This window comes from Cyanistes caeruleus, chromosome 15 (assembly GCF_971803275.1).
Source record: "Cyanistes caeruleus chromosome 15, bCyaCae1.hap1.1, whole genome shotgun sequence".
NCBI classification, from domain to species: Eukaryota; Metazoa; Chordata; class Aves; order Passeriformes; family Paridae; genus Cyanistes; species Cyanistes caeruleus.
The window spans coordinates 15,633,856-15,652,165 of record NC_141715.1 but is presented as its reverse complement, the minus strand read 5'-3'; the positions used below and the strand labels follow the sequence as shown (position 1 = coordinate 15,652,165).

The 18,310-nt window shown below is 56.0% G+C and overlaps 3 protein-coding genes across 40 annotated transcripts in view; 2 read left to right on the top strand and 1 right to left on the bottom strand.

Moving 5' to 3' along the window:
* Nucleotides 1-4,578: 4,578 nt before the first annotated feature.
* APBB3 (amyloid beta precursor protein binding family B member 3) lies at nt 4,579-8,968 on the top strand. Its single transcript, XM_086851937.1, has 12 exons — nt 4,579-4,704; nt 5,653-5,843; nt 6,169-6,245; nt 6,486-6,543; nt 6,725-6,865; nt 7,221-7,348; nt 7,554-7,668; nt 7,749-7,836; nt 7,990-8,073; nt 8,204-8,319; nt 8,446-8,628; nt 8,730-8,968. Exons 1-12 carry the CDS (start codon nt 4,656-4,658, stop codon nt 8,949-8,951), a joined length of 1,452 nt encoding a protein of 483 aa, XP_086708063.1. The 5' UTR covers nt 4,579-4,655; the 3' UTR covers nt 8,952-8,968.
* Nucleotides 8,969-9,055: 87 nt separating this feature from the next.
* SRA1 (steroid receptor RNA activator 1) lies at nt 9,056-10,665 on the top strand. The gene is made up of 5 exons (XM_086851936.1): nt 9,056-9,159; nt 9,389-9,514; nt 9,657-9,871; nt 10,059-10,167; nt 10,274-10,665. The coding sequence occupies exons 1-5, from the start codon at nt 9,135-9,137 to the stop codon at nt 10,465-10,467; spliced, it is 669 nt and encodes a 222-aa protein (XP_086708062.1). The 5' UTR covers nt 9,056-9,134; the 3' UTR covers nt 10,468-10,665.
* Nucleotides 10,666-11,311: 646 nt separating this feature from the next.
* The window catches only part of ANKHD1 (ankyrin repeat and KH domain containing 1), a 99,441-nt gene continuing 92,442 nt past the window's right edge, over nt 11,312-18,310 (bottom strand). For 7 of the 38 annotated variants that reach the window (XM_086851903.1, XM_086851904.1, XM_086851909.1 and 4 more), the window contains 6 exons: nt 18,021-18,275; nt 16,426-16,601; nt 15,341-15,505; nt 14,862-14,908; nt 11,660-11,833; nt 11,312-11,532 (listed from right to left, as the gene is read on the bottom strand). In XM_086851903.1, the coding sequence (XP_086708029.1) occupies nt 11,680-11,833; nt 14,862-14,908; nt 15,341-15,505; nt 16,426-16,601; nt 18,021-18,275 (797 nt within the window). In that variant the 3' untranslated portion in view covers nt 11,312-11,532; nt 11,660-11,679. Of the gene's footprint in view, nt 11,533-11,659; nt 11,834-14,410; nt 14,909-15,340; nt 15,506-16,425; nt 16,602-18,020; nt 18,276-18,310 lie in introns of those variants that run through there. The other 31 variants (XM_086851894.1, XM_086851895.1, XM_086851899.1 and 28 more) reach the window with 8 other exon arrangements.

The following is an 18,310-nucleotide window of genomic DNA, read 5'->3' as shown; positions in this document are numbered from 1 at the left end:
GTGTCAGTCCTGTGAGGAGCTGAGGGAGGGGTTAAATTGGAGAAAAGGAGACTCAGGGGGACCTTCTTGCTGTCTTCAACTCCCTGAGAGGAGGGTGAAGATCTGACCCTTCTCCCAAGGGACAAGGGACTGGATAAGATGAAATGGCCTCAAGCTGCACCAGTGGAGGTTCAGGTTGGACATCAGGAAGAATTTTTACATTGAAAGGGTGGATAAGCACTGGAACAGGCTGCCCAGGGCAGGGGTGAAATCACTGTCTCTGGAATTGTGCTGGAACTGGACCCAGTACTCAGTGCTCCAGTCTGGTTGACAAGGTGATGACAGGTTGGACTCGATGATTTTGGAGGTATTTTTTAGCCTTAATGATTGCATGGTGAGAAGGGCAAAAGAGCATTGAAAACTGCCTTTGCTGATCTTTTTCATTTAGAATGTTTAATTACATTTTTAGATATTCATGTCTGTTTGCAGTTACACTTTTCTAAAGGTTGTGCATGCTAGCCTTAGGCTGTTGAAATAAAAGCTTCCATCAGGGTTAAAACTGGGAGCACAGATAGTAAATACGAATTGAACCTTTTTAGTCAATGAAGCACTTACTGTCATCATTAAAATGAAAACAAACCCAGATTTTTTGTTGTTGTTGTTGTAACCAAAGGAGAAAAAACAATCCTAGTGCAACACAAAGTATGAAACCGTACAGTGATTTCAGACATTGCCTCAGTGGGCTGATTAACTGTTTGCAAATACTTAAACATGAGAAAGTGTAGTTGATAATCTGTGTTTTGCCTTCACAATAAGGCCAGTGGGTCTTCCTCTTCACAAACTGCTGAATATGTGTATTTCATAGTCTTCAACATAGAAAATTAAAATTAAATACTGCCCTTATTAAAAATTAAGTAATAACACCAGGCACTAATTCTTATCTGGTTTAAATGAAGACAAACTGTATTTCTGAGGTTTGATACTGATGCAATATCTCTCCCCATACATTCATATAGCTTAAGGTTTTTGTGTTTCCATGTGATGCTTTTTAGCAGGTACCTCAAGCCTTTACTCATAATTATTAGGTGCTGGAACTAATTAAAAAGAGAGCAGTACTGCTACAATGGAAGTAATTTAGATTTTAGTTTAAAGCAGCAAAAATATGCTTAGAACCTCTTGATATAATTTCACATCACTGGAAGGAATCCTGTGAATTAGCAAAGGAAAGCAGCCAATTAGTGCTGGTGATCCAGTGGTTAGGGCGTTGCAAAGTTCTGACTAATTCCTCCACTAATGATGGAGCTAAAGCTGTTTGGTGGCCTGAGGTGCTGGTTCTAGGAAGAATCAACTGTCTCCAAGAAATTAGATGAAGTCAAGAGCAGCATTTACTCTTACTAACACTCAACATTTTAACTGCTGATTTGAAGTTCCTTTGAGAAGTACTGGTCCCTCATATTAATTGTTTGTGTTCCAGAGTGTGTGTGCGTCAAACTGGCAGGGAATTGATTTCCTCATCCTCAGTCTCCACCCCCGGGCTCACTGAGATGAATTAGTAGTGGGTGACAGCAAAATTTAAATGTGTTATCTGGGTGTGTGTGAAGCAGCTTGAGAAATTGAAATTGTGGATACTTCTGCACTCTGTATTACAAGAGAGGTGTGAAATGATCAGAGGATATTAACAGCATTTCTTAAAAAAACTTACAGAAGAGACAGTGCTCCAGAGAGCTCTGTGGGATATGGGATGGAACTGCACGTACCAATTAAATCTGTAGTGCCAATAGCTCACAGCAGCTCTGCAAATCAGTGCTGTTTACAGGAACCAGGCAGTGAAACAGGGGAAAAAAAATCTTATTGGAGTTAGAGTTTCAAATGTGATACTCTGGGTTTTTTTCTGATTTTCAAAATCTTGATTCCATAGATTTAGGGGGTTGATTTGGACCTTGATCTTGTGGCCTCTTCCTTTCATCTCTGCTTGACTTGCACAACTGAGGTGGAAATAAGTGATGGTAGAAGCACAGAAACAGCTTTAACTGTGGTTTTTTTCTGCCTGGTGGGGTGTTGGGAAAGGGAAATTTGATAACTACAGATAACTGAATCTGAGCTGCATAGCATGATCTTGGTTTTCCAATAGCTGGGAGGAAGGTAGTGGGGAAGTAGGATTGCTGCCTAATATTTCACTTGATTTCTTTTATGAATGGTTTTCATAACCTGAAAATTATTGATGTTACATCAGAACCTCCTTCTCCAGAGTGAATGAAGACATGCACCAGAAAAATCATCTGATGGAAAATGGATATTTTCTTTGAAGGAGATTCTGTCTTTTATCTTAGGAGCAATGGAGAGAGAAACCTGGCATGTTTATCCCCTGAAAATAAGTCATATTCAAAAGATCTGGTTGGAAGTAAAGTTACCTATTTTGTTATTTTAGGTAAAACTGAGCTGGACCTGCTGAGAACTGAATCTGATTTCACCTATGGAGTGTTTTTATGACATATAATGAGCCTCTTTAGGAGTCTTTTGATCTGCAATGGACAGATCTGAGAACCCAGTCTGCTCCAAGGAAGCCATATGAGTGCTTTTTCCTCTTTTTGAGGGAAGTGTCAGAGGGGCTGAGAGATCCCCCTTATATTTTGAAGAGATCTAGTGATGTTTGTACTAGGAAGATAAAATTCAATCTTTACAAGGAGAAATCTTATTCTCCTTCTCCAGGATTTCATTATTCAGATCAGAAAAAGAGAGTTTTCTTTCTAACCCAGCACCAAAAATTACTCCTGTCATTGTACTTCAGGCACAAACCAAACCAAACCCAGATCTCTCACTCTTCAGGGCCAACACCACAAAATGATGAGTTGTAGAATTACAAGATGTCACATACCTTTCACTGAAAAGTATAACATGTATAGGCTTTCCTTATCCTTATCCTTACACTTTCCTTATCCTTTTCCTCTTGTGAACCACCAAAATCTTCCCCACTCTCAGCCAGGCAGCTCTGAACAGGGAGCACCACCGCACAGAATATGATTTAATGAGGGTCTAGGACAGCCTGCAGTGCTGAAACATGCTGCTGAGGCAGGCAAGCATATCTACCACTGCCTACACACCACCAGATTTTCTCTCCTTTCTGTCTTGCTATGCTTGTTCCTCCCCTAGTCCCTCCCTTTCCCCTTCCCATGAAACATCCCTTATGCTGTTTCATACAATCCATAGGTTCTGCTCTGCACCATCCCTAAATTCTCCTCCCTTGCTGTAAGTCTCATATCACCAGGGCCATTGTCACCCTTAAGCTTTGTGACATTGCCAGGAGAGAGTTGCCTTCACCTTGGTGGGCTTGGATGAGGCAGAAGAGGAGTGGGGACAGTTTGTGTTGGGGTTGTTGCCTCCTGTGTGATCAGCTGAGTGTTGTTTTTGAAAGTGCAATGTGTGTTGAGATAAGGACAAGGAGAGATGTGCAGCAGAAGGTACCAGAGCACTGCCAGTCACCGTGATAAGCTTGTTTCTGGTAGGGGGCAGCTCACTCCTGGCAACTGGGAAAGGTGGAAGTCTGGGGAAAGCAGAAGTTGAGGTGAGACCTGTGACCCCTCTCAGACACATCAGAACACGGGGAGCCAAGAGTCTCCTCTGCTCTGCTGTGTGGGGTTGGATTAGGCAAATAATGTCCCAAGGACACAGTGCTTGAATCAAGTGTTAGAAATCTGACAATCTCTGGACAGATGCAGAAGAAAAAGCCTGTATCTAAAAAAAGCAGCCGCCACCAGGAGACAGAAATTATTGTGAACAACTGCAAAGTTGGTTTATGGAGCTGGTGCTGTTCTCAGGCCAGATGAGCAAGATTAAAATGAATAAAGGAGAGGAGGGTGTCTCACAAAATCAGAGGCATGTTATCCCATGGAATGCATGAACGAGGCCAAGCAGAGGCAATGCCTCACTGAAAGAGAGGGACCAAGCATGGAAAATTAATTCTGCACATCCAAAAACTGCTCTGAAGAAGAAAAGGTGAAGATGGATGGTCTGGACAAGTCACCTATTGTAAACCATCTTGGAATACTTCATCAGGCACCTGTAGCTTGGAAGGACTTTTTCCTGAGCAGTACTCAAAAAGCTCCATGGGGTATTCAGGTATCCAACAAATGTCTCCAGAGCTTCTGTCCCTGTGTAGTGAGCAATAGCCAGGGCAGAATGAAAAAAAGTCTCAAACTGCAGACACAAAGCTCTTGGCCCCTGGTGAGAAGGGAAGGTAACCAGCACGGACATTTGGCTGCCTTCAGGTCCATGGAGAATGGACACAGGCAGAAGGGAATGGGCAAACCTGGGCATAAAGCGTGGGTGGAGACGAATGATGGTGATCTGTGGGGACAGGGGAGGGAATGGAGGAACCCTAAGAGCGGATGGAGGGGAAGGGAACGAAGAAGAATCAGACTTGGCTCTGCTGTCTATTGCACTCAGAAACCTTTCCACCCCAAAAGCCCCTTCCCTCCCCAGAATCCCATCTTCTGCCCCAAGTCCTGGACACCGCCGCCCCTTCCCCAGCTCTGTCCCGGCGATCCCCCGTGCCCCCCCGGCTCTCTCCAGCCCCCGCCCCCGGCCCGCCCCGGTCCCGCCCCTCCCGCCGCAGCCGCCGCGGGTCCGGGCCTGGGCAGGCGGCGGCGGGGGCGCCGCGCCGGGCGGGCGGCGGGGCCATGCTGGGCAAGGACTACATGCTGGCCATCGTCCTGGTCAACTGCGACGGTCAGCTCGGCGGGCAGAGCGGGCACGGGCACAGCCTGCGGGGTCAGGGGCGGGTTGCGGGGCCGGGGATGAGTTGCGGGGCCGGTGCCGGGTTGCGGGGCCGGTACCGGGTTGTGGGGTCGGTACCGGGTTGCGGGGCCGGTGCCGGGTTGCGGGGCGGATGCCGAGTTGTGGGGCCGGGCCCCGAGGGCGGGAGCGGCGGCCGCGCCCGGCGCTGTCCGCGGTGCTGATCGGGACCCGCGGCGCCCGGCCCGGCCAGGCCCCCCCGCTCCCCGCCCCAAGGTCGCCGGGAGCCCACCCGTTCCAGGGACACGTCCATATTCACTTCTCCCCATCCCCGGAGCACCCCTACCCTCCCACCCCCGAGACCCCCATCCCCCGGGAACCCCGCCCGGCCCCACAGCCCCGGCCGGTCGGAGCGCGCCGCCCCCGCGGCCCGGGCTCGCTCCGGCCGTGCTGCGCCACGGGCTCGAGTCGGTGCCCTCGTAGGGCTGGGGGTGCGGGGGCCACCGCTACCGCACCCTCCGGCTGCAGCCCCCGGGGCACAATCCGCTCCCCGGACCCCGGCGTCTGTCCCGGCCCCTTTCCCAGCCGAGGACAGGGGAACACCGGGCTGGCAGCCTCGGGTCAAGCCTGAGCCTGGGTGCCCCGCAGGGTTCCTTGCCTGGCAGGCCCAGGCTGCCCCTGCCCTCTGTGCCCTGCCGGGGTTCCGCTGTCCCCCCGGGGGCCAGCGAGGCAGTTCCCTGCACTGGGGTCTGCTGCCGCTGCAGTCTGGCTGGCATGGTGCCATGTTCCCTCGCCAGGCTCCTCTCCCGGCCCATGCGCCCAGCCATGCACCCAGATGCCACCGCAGGAACCTTTCACTGCTGGGCAAAGCTGTTGGCTCCTCAGGGCAACTGAGGGATCTTCCTCCCCACCCTGTATCTCACGCATTCTCTCCCTGCACAGACAACCTCTGGAGCGACCAGAGCCTGGAAACAGACCCTGACCTCCCCCCGAGCTGGAGGAAAATCTGTGACTCTTTGGGTACCTATTACTGGCATGTGCCAACAGGCACGACACAGTGGCAGCACCCTGCACGCACCACTGGCCCAGGAGGGCACACGGAGGCTGATGGAGAGGAAACACTCCAGGGAAGGGTAGGGAATGTGGGCAGGGGTGTGATGTCTGGTGTTGGATTCCCCTGTCAGAATCCTTCCTGCTGGAGGGCCCTCTGGGCATGACTGGTCCAGCCTCCCCTTGGAGCACCCTGTGTGACCCTGAAGACCTGCTCAGCCCATTTGTGTCTGGGGCTAAGCCCTTTGAAAGGCTCCAGCAGGCCCCATCCTGGGGCTCATCCTGGTTGGATTCATCTTGACTACCCAAGATGCTCACAAGCTTGTTGCTGTCCTGGGAGGGAGGGCTCCTACCTGGTGACTCCTGACTGCCTCTTGCAGCTGTCACCCCTTTCCTCTTCTCTCCCAGGAATGCCAGGGCTCTGCAGCGAAGCACTCGGCAAAGGACCGGCCCATTCCCAGCCCCATGGCTTCGCTGTCCCGGAGGTAGGGCTCTCCTTGTGCTTTGCTGATTTGTTTGTGGGGTACCATTGATCCTTGTCCAGTGCTGGGTGCTGGGGCCCTGGTGCTCCCCCCCCAGAGCAGCCCCCCATGCTGGGCACCCCCATGGGATGCTTTTGCAGCTGGTGCCTTGGGGGTCTGCTGCTCCAGGGCATCCTGATGCTTCCCTGCGTGCCCCAGGAGCACACAGAGGGAGCTTCCCCTCACTGCCCCATCCTTCTGCAGGCACTCGCTGTCCTGGCATGGAGATGACTTCCAGCACAGCGCAGAGCCCGGCTCCAAGGTACCGCACCCGCCAGCTTCACTGCCGCATCGTGGGCTGTGCTGGCAGAAGAGGAGGAGGGTGGCAGCTGGCAGGGACATGGATGGGAGCCAGAGCAGGGGTGACCACTCTGTGACTGTGAGGGGTGCGGGATGGACGTGGCTGTGCCGGTGGCACTGAAGCCCCTCGTGTCTCTGCTCAGTGCTTTGCTGTGCGCTCTCTGGGCTGGGTGGAGATCCCCGAGGAGGACCTGGCACCTGGCAAGAGCAGCATCGCCGTCAACAACTGCATCCAGCAGCTCTCCAACAGCAAGGGCCAGGGCTCTGCAGAGAACCAGGGTGAGGTAAGAGCCTGGGATGGTGCTGCTAGCCAGGGTCCCACTCCAGACTCCTCACTGTTGCTGAGGCTGGACCGTGCTGGAGAGGAGCAGGTGGTAAACTCTCTACACAGGACATCATCCAATGGTCCCAGGTGTAGAGCAGGTGGATCTGACAGGGCTGTTCCTTGGGAATGGTGCCAGGGTACCCTGGGTGGTTCCCCACACATGGGAATGGTAACTGGGAAGGGCAAAGGAACAGGGCTGACCCCACAGTTCGGGCAGAATAGGTTGGTGGGGAAGGGGTTTTCCTACACAGGGACTGGATGCTGGGGATGGCCAGGCTGTCTGCCAGGCTGAGGGAACCACTGTCCCTCTTCAGGGCCAGGACCTAGTGATGATTCTGAAGAAGGACACCATGAGCCTGGTGGACCCCCTCGACCGCAGCCTCATCCACCGCCAGCCCATCCTCAACATCCGTGTCTGGGGTGTTGGCTGCAACAATGGCAGGTGCCATGGGCGGCAGTAGAGATAGCGGCCAGGGGGGTGGCTCTGCCCATTTCGGGGGAGGCACCCCAGCAGTGACCTGTCCCCTCTCCTCCCTCCCGACTGCCACCACGGCTGCAGGGACAGGTAAGGGCCACAGGGCTGGGGGGCAGTACAGGCAGGGGGCTGCCTCTGTCAGGGTCTCACTGGTTTGCTCGTGGCCTTGCAGAGACTTCGCCTTTGTGGCCAGTGACAAGGACACTTGCGTCCTCAAGTGTCACGTCTTCCACTGCAATGTGCCTGCCAAGGGCATCGCCAAGGCTCTGCATGAGATGTGCTCCAAGGTGGGATGCTCCGGCGGGTGTGAGCATGACCTGGGGATCTCAGGGGTGAGGGGAGGCTCCGGGACCCCCGTCTCTTGCAGATCGTGGCCGAGCGAGCTGTAGCGAACAGCAGGCTGCCCCGCGCTGCCACGCTGGAGCCCATCTCCGCCGAGGACCTGCCACTGCAAGGTACTGCCTCAGCACTGCCGGCTGCTCCCCCTGCCCACAGTCCGCCTTTGAGCCAGAGTCCTCTGGCTTGTCCAGCTCTTTCCCCGGGGTCCTTGGGGATGGGGCGACTCAGCGGGGGACAGAGGGGTAGCCCCACCTCTCCCGTCCTGGCAGTGGATATCCTAGAAGCGGTGAGGCAGTCGATGCAGACCTACGAGGCGCTGTACATCGGCAGCCTGCCCGTGCCCAGGGCCATGGGTAAGCGCCGCTGCTCCCCCGCTGCTGGGGGACGCCCAGGAAGCCCCCCCGTGCCGTGGAGCGGCTGGCAGCCCCTGCCCGCACCACGCCCGCATCCGGGGCCGATGGGATGGGGTGTCCCTCTGCCTAGGGATGGATGTGTTAAATGAGGCCATCGAGAAGCTGACGAGGCGCCCTGGACGGGAGAACTGGACGCCCTCCGTGATTTACGTGTCCGACACGGCCATGAGGGTGCACCCGGCGCAGGTGGGGAGGGGACAGGGGGCTGTGGCCGGAGCGGGCACGGCGCTGCCCCCGGCAGAACGGACCCGGGGGGCGGCAGGGCTGCTCGGACGGCGGCCAGGGGTGGATGGGCCCGCGGGGTCCCCGCAGGAGCCCGAGGAGGCGGCGCACATCTGGGAGTGCCAGGTGCGGTACGTGACCTTCCTGGGGGTGGGCCGGGACGCGCACACCTTCGCGCTCATCGTGGACACGGGGCGACGCTTCCAGTGCGCGGCCTTCTGGTGCGAGCCCGACGCCGGCACCATCTCGGAGGCAGTGCAGGCCGCCTGCATGGTGAGTACCGGCGGCACCGCGGCTGGGGAGGCCCAGCCCTGGGGAGGACGGGATGAGGCCGGTGCCGAGTGCCCCCCGCGCTGCCTCTCGTGTCCCCGCAGGTGCAGTACCAGAAGTGCCTCGTGGCCGCCGCACCGGGGGCGAAGGCGAAGAGCGGGGCTGGCCGGGGCCGGGCCGGGGCGGCGGCCGCGGGGGACGCTGCCCGCGGGGCGGCCAAGGCCGGGGGGGGCGGCGGAGGGGCGGGGGCCGGGGCCCGCAAGCGGGGACTCTTCTCCTTCCTGGAGGTGTTCCGCCTGCGGCGGGCCCTCCTGCACAGCCCGTAGCGGGCCGGGCCGGGCCGGGGCCGGGGCTGGAGCCGCCGGGGAGGAGCCCTCGGCCCCAACCCCGACCCCGACCCCCGCCCCGAGCGCGGCCCCCGGCGGGGCGGGGACAGGCCCGGGCCCGCCCCTCCCGCCCGTCCCCGCCTCACGGGCCGGAAGGGGCGGGGCCGGGCGTGACGTGGCGGGATGGCGGAGTCCTACGTGAAGCCGGGTGAGGGGGCGCGGGGCGCGCGCGCGGCACTTCCGGTGCGGGGGGGTCCCGGTCCCGGGACACCGCGGGACCGCGCCCGGGGAGCGGCTCCTCCGGGGGTCTGCGTGGGGGGGAACGCCGGGGCCGTAGCGGGTGTGGGGAGCGCCGGGAGGGACGTGCCGTGGGGGTTCCGCCTGGCGCGGGGACTCCTCGGTGTCCTCCGGTCTCACCGCGCCCTTCACTGCGGCAGGGAACCAGGAGCGCGGCTGGAACGACCCCCCCCAGTTCTCGTACGGGCTGCAGGCGCAAGCCGGGGGCTCCCGCCGGACCCCGCTCACCCGCCGGGCCCCGCCTCCGCCCGCGGGGGCACCCCCAGGTCAGCACGGCGGAGCCGCCGCCTGCCCCTCACCCTGCCCGGCGGTGCTGGCGCGGCGGAGCCGGGGGCTCTGGGCCCCCCTTCTGCGGTGCCCGGTGCCAGCCGGGTGCGAGCTGACGGGCTCGGCGCCTCTGCCCTGCAGGTGCCCCCCCGGAGCCGCCCAGTGCCCCCGCCGACCCCGCCGCGCCGCCCCCCCGGGCGCTGGGGCCGCCCCCGCAGGGTTCTGTCGGCGCTGCCCCGCGGGCCGAGGGCCGGCCGAGCGCGGCGTGCCCGGAGCCGGAGGAGTGCAGCGTGTCCGCCGACACCGTCCTTGCCCCGCTGCGGGCGGCCCTGGACGCCTGCCGGGCCACGGTGCAGGTGAGGCTGAGGCCCCTCCCGCCACCTCTGACCCCGCGGTGCAGGGGGGACGGCAGCCGGGGCAGCCAGGCAGGGGCTGCCGGTTTCCAGGAGACCTGAGGAGGGAAGAGAGCCGCCCCTGCTCCGAGGGCTCCCCAGAGCTGGTGGGGGCACATCCCCCTCACTCCCAGCTCACCTCTGCTTCCAGAAACAAGTGTGCAATGACATCGGGCGGCGGCTGACAGTGCTGGAGGACGCGTGGGCTCAGGGGAAGCTGTCGGCACCAGTGAGGAAGAGGATGAGCCTCCTGGTGCAAGGTATGGGGTGAAGAGGGCTGCAGCCTCACCAGCAGCAGGCCCTGGGGCAGAGGCACCCGCAGGACGGTGGATCCTGTGCCCCTGACGGGGTCCCCTGTCCTGGCAGAGCTTCAGCAGCAGCACTGGGATGCAGCTGATGAGATCCACCGCTCGCTTATGGTGGACCACGTGAACGAGGTGAGCCAGTGGATGGTGGGCGTCAAGCGCCTCATCGCCGAGACGCGGCAGCTGCCCACCGGAGAGACGGACGGCAGTGCTGACACCGAGCCCGCGACCGAGCTGGAGCAGGAGGGGCCCTGACACCAGGGACGGGGCTGTGAACTGTGAGCGGGGCAGCCCCTGCCCAGGGCCACCGGCAGGAACAGAGCCCCTGCTGCTGGAGGGAGTCTGGGCACCCCCTCTGCCTCCCAATCCTCATCCAGAAAAGGGGATTTTAATCATTGCGACATTTTAGTGGCGATTCATTATGTTTAATAAACAGCACCAACCTGCCCCTCCCACAGTCTCCCTGAGGGTTCTGGCACTGACAGGTCCTGGGGCTCCCAGGGTCAGCAGGAGATGGGATTGCTGGCTGAGGCCATGGCCGCTTCATCAGGCTTGGGGCTCTGGCCTTGGCAGGGTGCTCTTAGCCAAGTGGATGTCTGGGGAAGAATCACCAGCATCTGGCTGGAGCAGGCAATTCGGTGTGTCTGTGCTGCCCTGGCTGCAAAGCTGGGCCCCTCAATCAGCCCCAGAGCCCAGCCCGGCTGCACGAGGGGTGTAGACTGGCTGGGAAGGCTGATGTGCAACGGCCCCTGGCATGACCAGGGTTTGTGCTGCAGCCACAGCAGGGGCTCCCATGTGGGCTCCTGTCCTGGCACAGCTTAAAGCCGAGTCTGGAACCCAGGAGACCTGAGTGACCTCAGGGACATGGAGGTCCTGGGACGGACACATGTCCAGTCCAGTCAGGTTTTAACTGTGCTGTTCTTGTGTCCACGGGATGGCCCCGCCAGCTGCCTCCACCACAGCTGGGAACAGACCCCAAGGTCCTCACACCCCCCACCTGCAGGGTCACCCTCTGCACCCTCCTGGTGCTGCTCACCTCCCCTCCCTGGGGGCAAGGTCCCCGCTGAGCCCTGACAAAGACACACACCATGTTAGCACAGGGGTTTCACGGTGTTTATTGATCAAGCATGAGCTCCTAGGCAATTGCACCAGCCACTTGTGCTAGAGCCTGAGGTGTCACACGTCCATCCCCAGCATCAGAGAGGGCTGCAGCCAGCTGGTCACGGTGCCAGCACCTCCACGAGGCCCAGGAACAGGCCCAGCCATGGCCTGGAGACGAGGAGATGGAAACTCAGATGTCCATCTCAAACTGGTCTTGATCTGCAAGGGCATGGATGGATACGGGACCAGGGTTAGGATGGGGGCAGGCAAAGGGAGCAGGAGCTCGCCTTGTCCCATGCCCCAGGCGGGTGTCTGTGGGCAGGGGCCGCGGCCCTGGGCTGCTCACCTGGCATGGCCTCTTCGCTCTCATTCCGCTCCTTGAGCTCCTCCAGCTTGACGAGGCTGGACTGGGCCAGGGATGTGACACCGGGGGTCTGGGGCAGGCAGCAGGGAGGGGTCCTGGCCGCGGGTGAATTCTTGCACTCCAGCAGGAACTTGCGGTCGCAGATGATGCGGGTACCTGCCAAAAGCGGGGGCCTGTCAGGCACTGCTGGCCCTGGCCACCCCCGCCCCTGAGCACCTCAGCCCAGAGCAGGGGGTGGGAGCCAGTGCTTGGCCATGGCTCATGGACACACCACATCTGGCTTCCCACAAGGCAGCCTGTGACACCCGTCCTGCCCAGCAGCTATTCCCCACATTATTCCTCCCCTTCAGGCTCTTGGAGCTCTGCAGGATGCAGCACGGGGGGTCCAGCCTCCCAACATAGGCCACCCCTGAGCTGCCTGAAGGGCAGGGCCAGTCCTGGGGCAAACAGCGAGGCCCCAGCCTGCTGCCCAGGCAGCAACAGCTTTGTGTGGTGCCCTGTTCCAGGGAGGAGCAGCAAGGGCTGGGTATCGCACCATGGGCACCCTGGGGATCTGTTTCCATTGTCTCAGCCAGCCACCTGCTGCTCCCTGCAAGAGAACAGCTGGCTTGGATGGGACATCTCCTCCTCCAGCCTGCTGTGTGTGCAGTGTCCACCCGGGGCACACTCTGCCTCCTCCCCATGCTCCAGCTGCCTGCCAGCAACACCTGAGGTCACAGGAGCCTCTGTGCCACATCTGCAGCCCTGCCATCCCCTGCCCATCCCTCCCTGCAGCCCAGCACCAGGTCCCTGTCAGGCTCTGGCAGCGGGTGCAGCCCAGGGTTGCAGGGAGCCCAGAGCTGCTGCCCGAGGTGCCAGTGAGCCTGGGGCTCCTGCTGGGCACCGCAAACATCTTACACAGCCTGCCCTGCCACGGCCCCGCAGCACCGGGCTGCGCTCTCTCACCCCAGAGCAGCTGAGCTGAAGGCACACGATGGAGCCAGGGTGGGCACCTGTGGCTCAACCCAAACGTAGCCAGCCCAGGAATGAGGCACAGACAGCAAAGAAAAGGACCTGTTCCATGGCTGACCCAGGGGGTCAGAAGGGGGAAGGAGGACAGGCCTGGGGTAGCCCTGCCACCCAGGGCTGGTGAACTCAAGTGGGCACAGACTCTGGCATCACCCCCATGCTTTCCCTGGATCCAGCCAGCCTGCCCTGAGGGACCAGCACTGCACTCACCAGCCCCCTGGCACTGCCACCAGCCTGCTCCCCAGAAGCACAAAGCCTTTGCCTGTGCCCCCTGTAAGCATGGAGCAGTGGTGGTCCAAACTTCGAGCAGGATCTTCCTACAAAAGTCTGTGGTTCCCTTTTCCACTTTAGTGGAGGCTGCTGGGGCCACTTGGATGTGGTGCCCAGAGGAAGTGCCCATGTCCTCAGGGAAGGAGCTGTGCAGGGAAGAGCTGACTACGTTAGGCTGGGCTGGGGTGGCCAAGGCTGTTCCACGGACAGCCCCATCCCCATCCTGGGTCTTGGCCACTGGTGTCACAGAGTGTGCCACCCACCCTGGAGCTGCAGCCCTCCAGGATGGGGAGACAATGGCTCCCCAGGAGGGGGCAGGAGGAGGTGGCACTGCTTGCTGCAGCCAAGGAACCCACAGAAGTGGGCACCCCACCCCTCCCCTGCACCTCACCCCAAGAGCACACCCCTATTGCACCACAACACTGCTTGTTTTCAATACAACTGCTGCTGACACGTGTCCCCTGCCCACACAGGGCGTTGGACTGGGTGATCTTTAAGGCCACTTCCATCACAAACTTTTCTGTGACTGATTCTATGTGTATGTCCTTTGGTCTTTGCACTACCACTAGGGCAGCAGCAGTTCAATTTTTTTTTTGCATTTTGTCCTCAAATACCAAGAAAAATATCTGAATATACCATCCAGTAGTGCTTCTGAGGTTGATTTGCCTGCGGTATGTGGATACTGCTTGTGCAGTTTGGATTTTCAGTACTTCTTTATGATTTTACTGGGGAAGCTCTGCTGCTGCATGTAAGGATTTGTCTGGATAAGGTGGAAGAAGGTGAAGACTCCATCTGGTCTGAGATTGATCCATTGGATTAGACACTATTATGTACACTGGAGTTTCCTGCTTAAGGAATGGCTGCAACACTCTGTGTAGTTACTGCATTGCTTTGGAGCAAAAGCAAAACTAAGCACAGTCCAAGTGCAGAAAGTGGAGAACTGGGTCGGGAGTTAATGTTCATCTTAAGCAGTGTGCGAAAATCCTCTTCTTCCTCAGAGAAAGCACTTGAGAAGCTCTAAGTGGATTTACAGCATTACAAGAAGCTTAGAACTGAATCTATTACATTTTTTCTCTAATGGGAAGCACTTTTCTAAGATCTGCTTCTGGGCAGGTGAAGGAACTCTGTGTTCTCCTGTCACTGTTGTCAGCCTTTCTTAGCAGCCTTGAGCAAAACCTGATCTCTCAGGTGAGCACCTGCCAGAAGTGCCAGAAGCAGCAGAACTATTCCAGAAGGAAAAAACTGTAACACAGAAGCAGGTTCACACCAATAAAAGGCTCACAAGTGGCAGGGGCAAGGACTCTGCAGACATCTGTGCCTGCAAACCCTCCCAAAGCTGACTGCACCCACGTGCTCAGTACGTGACCCTGGGGAGATGCATCACCGGGCACGGCAGCAGCTACTGAGGACAACAACATACAGCCCTTTCCAAAATTCTCACACACAACCTAGAAATGCTGTTTGCCTTTTATTGAGTATTCAGGTAAATATTTCACATTAATACAGGCTACATAAAGTAGAGCCACTATACGACATGAAATTTACTCAGCTTTTCCTTTTAAGTCTGTAAACAATTATACAGGTATTTACCACCCTAAAAGGTTGAAATCATGTCATCAGCTAATTCTCTGCTGCATACAAGGAGCATTCAGTAGTGTTTAGCCAAAAGCACTAATTTTGTCTGATTTTTAAGTTTGAAGTGGCTAAACTAAACTGAAGAACAGAATCAGTTTCTATAGGTAAGTCAATTTGTTCTTATACAACGGGCAATCGAGATTCCATTGTTACAGCCCACAGAAAATTGCTTAGTTAGGCACATGAAAAAAATCCCCAGGGTTCTTCAAGGTCATAAAGATTCCCAAACCAGGCTAAAAAAGGACAGACCCCCTTAAATCAGTTGACGTACTTGAGATGCATGTTTCCAATGTGAGGTGCCCAGGTGCCAGGCCAAATCTACAGCAAGAAATAAAAAGACAAATCTATTATAAAAACAAATAAAGGTTCCTTTAACAGTGTTTTACCACTGAGGGCGAGCATAAGGCTTCCCTCAAAATACAACCAGACTGTCCAAAGGCAGGAGCTCTCCAGCTCTGGCCAAGGTCTGACAACCTGCAAGGTGCTGAGTATGGATATAAACCCTCTTGCTTGTAACAGTCCATTACCTGGCTGAGCAGTCTTGAAATGCTGCTTGTTTTACCTGGAATAGCGCCATGGATATTTTATGAACACACACACACACACACTGTAGGGAAAAGTCATGCAAATAATCTCAATCCTAGTTTCAAAGATCTGAAAAAACCAAACGTGTCACCCAGCCAAAACTGGGTATCAAAGCACCGTATAAAGCCCCAGGAAAGCACAGGTGGGAAAAGGCAGCCACACTACCTGCTGAGCATCAGTACATTCTGTTGAGTTCTGGACAACTTTGATCATGGGATTCCAGGCGGGATCTGGAGTATGGAGCCCGTTAAAGAGGGGCCCTCCTGGGCCATCTGCCAGCTGGGGGTGCGAGGGTATCAGAGTGCCGCCGTACATGGAGATGGGCAGGCCCTGAGGGGACAAGAGAGCACTGGTGAAGGACATGGGCAAGGGTGGCTGTAGGACCAGACAGAGCCAGGTCACCTCCACAGGTAATGTTCCACTAGTGGCAGGAACCTCAGCACTGTCAGGGAACACCGGGGCAGAGGATGGAACACAGTGACTTCAGAGTTGGAGATTCCAGCCAGCTTAGCCCCTTTTCTGAACTTCCACCGAGCAGAGGCTGCAGCACACAGAGTTTTCAGATAATCCCACAAAGCCAGGCCAGCAGCTGAACACTGTGACCTCAGTGATCCCTCTCTGCAGCACAGGACAGCTGCAGTGCACACAGGGCACTCATCTCAGACTGGGTTGAAGATTTTCTCTAAATTCCTAATGGCCATCTAAAAGAATTCTTCCTGTTCAGAAAGAGCAAGTAACAGAGCAGCTTTTTGCAATTAGAAGAATTCCTTTCCTATGTGTGAATGGCTCTGCTTTGCAACACAGATGCCAAGACCACATGCTACAGCTCTTTCTGAAACGTGCTGGGAGTCCTGTCCTCCTGCCACTTCTCTAAGGAAGGTGTGTGGTGTTGTGGTCATGATTTGTGCTGAAAGCATTAAGCAAACTTGTAATCACCCTCAAGAGCTGGGCAAGCTTTGTGAAACATTTCCAGGAGACTGAGCTTCTGAGAGATGAAACACTGGAAAGTGATGAAGGCCTTCAGCTACTAAGCAGAGAATATCTGCAGCCTACAAACTCTGGCTTTGTTTAGACCTGCCTCCAGGCTTGGACACCTTTTCTGGTCAGTTCTGGGATGAAAGAAGGTTCAGGACTGGGATGATGAGCAGTGGCAGCAGAGGCACACACACACACAGGGTGAACAGGCAGAACAGGAGATGCAATTAAGTCAGGCCCTGGTCATTTCATAAATCCAACTCTCTGTAACTTACTTTAGAAAAATCCACGAAACTATTTGGCATAGGTTGGTGGAAAATATTCGAGGGAGCCACTATTCCAGAATCATCTCTCTCCATTGGCTGATGCTGAGAAAACGTGCCTGGGTCTGACAGCTGCTGATGCATTGGATGACTTCCCATGACAGGCTGAGACCAACCCGACAAACCTTCTGCAAAGAGATAAAAAGCAGCTGATTAAATTCACTGCAGACACTCAGGTGAACTCAGCAGCTGCACACACCTAAGGCCATCTAAAGGCACCCTGAAAACACACAGCCACAGAGGGATCTCAGGTATCCAGACAAAAGTGGAGAAGATGGGGACTGCCGTGAGCTGCGAGTTCCACATGTCCACTGCAAAAGGGCTAAAATCCAGCAGAATTCCCAACGCTACCTGTAAGCACATAAAAGCTTTCCTTGAGAACACACAGCAATGCTGAGACACGAGTTAACCAAAGTGTGGAGGCCTTCACTGAAGCATGTAACAAATGCAAGACTCAAATGTTTGTACTGAAAGTTACCAATAGAAACACTCTACACCTCAAATGCTGCACAACCTCCTTCCACAAAATCCAGCTACCAGGAAACTAAAGGTGAAACTTCAGCTGTTTCAAAGTAATTCTTTGGAAATGAAGGCTGCCTGGAACAGAAGTTATCCCATACTGTTCAAGAGTTATGAGGACACAAAACCCAGCATCCACATCTCTGTGTCCCTGGGTGCATCAGCTGCACCTCAGCTGACACTGTAAGGTGTGAGTGGAAAACAAGAGAGAGACCTGGACAGAGGGAGCCAACAGTCAGGCCTGGAAACAGCCCCCTTTAACAGATAGAAATTGTTTACTCTAAGATTTGGATAATTCAGAGGACTTTGAATGAGGTCTCTGCACCATTTCAGGCTCCCATGTGCCCGGTGACTTGATCCAGGCTGGGTGAGAACCACAGCACCAGGAGGAGAAACTACAGCACTTCTGATGGTAAAAGATTTTAAAATCATAGAAAATTCAGGGAGTTTGAAAGAAAGTTAGGCTTGGCAAGCCCTGGGAAAAGTGTTAAAAAAGCCCTGGGAGATGTTATGCCTTGTGATTGCTAAGATCATGTGAAACTGCACCTGTGTAGTCAGTAAATGATAAATTATATAACTGTTAGATATGATTAGATAAAATTACTGTTTAAAGAATCATGAGAAACTATGTTAGGGGTTTGAGGGGAATCACGAGAAATCCATGTTTGGGTAAAATCGATGCACACAATAAAGCAATGTAAGTTTAATAATTAATATGTAAGTTACATAACAATAGAGTATAAAGACATATTCAGCTCAAAACCAAGGTGGGTCAGATTTGGGTCTGTGTACCCCTGACACTCAGAGCTCTTAATAAAGCATCTTCATATAATGATTTGTGATTATGTGTGTTCCTGAATGCTAACACTTCACTGCCCTGTGCCCTCCCACCACTGCCAGCAGCTCTCCCCTCAGGATGTTCCACCCAGGAGTACAGCCTGTGGAGCGTTACTCCTCCTCTCCAACCCTCCTTCCAGCCATTCCTGCTGAGAGGCCCTGGCAGGTTCCTCACAGCAGCACAGACTCACCAGACACGCTGTTGACTCCGAAGGACCAGATGCCGCTGTGGCCCACGGGGGCAGTGAAGTTGGTTCCCAAGGGCGTGGGAGTGACGGAGCCTCCCTGCCGGATCCTGGCGAGCCTCTCTGTCCCGATGGGAGGGGGCACCTTCCGATCCTGGTTGGCGTTACCCGTTTTTGGCTGGCCCAAGTTAGCAGGTGCAGAAGCAGCTGAGAGGGGTGAAGATGATCCTGAGGAAACTGATGGAATAGGAGATTCACCTGCTGAAAAGAGTATTTCTCTTGCTTAATTACACACA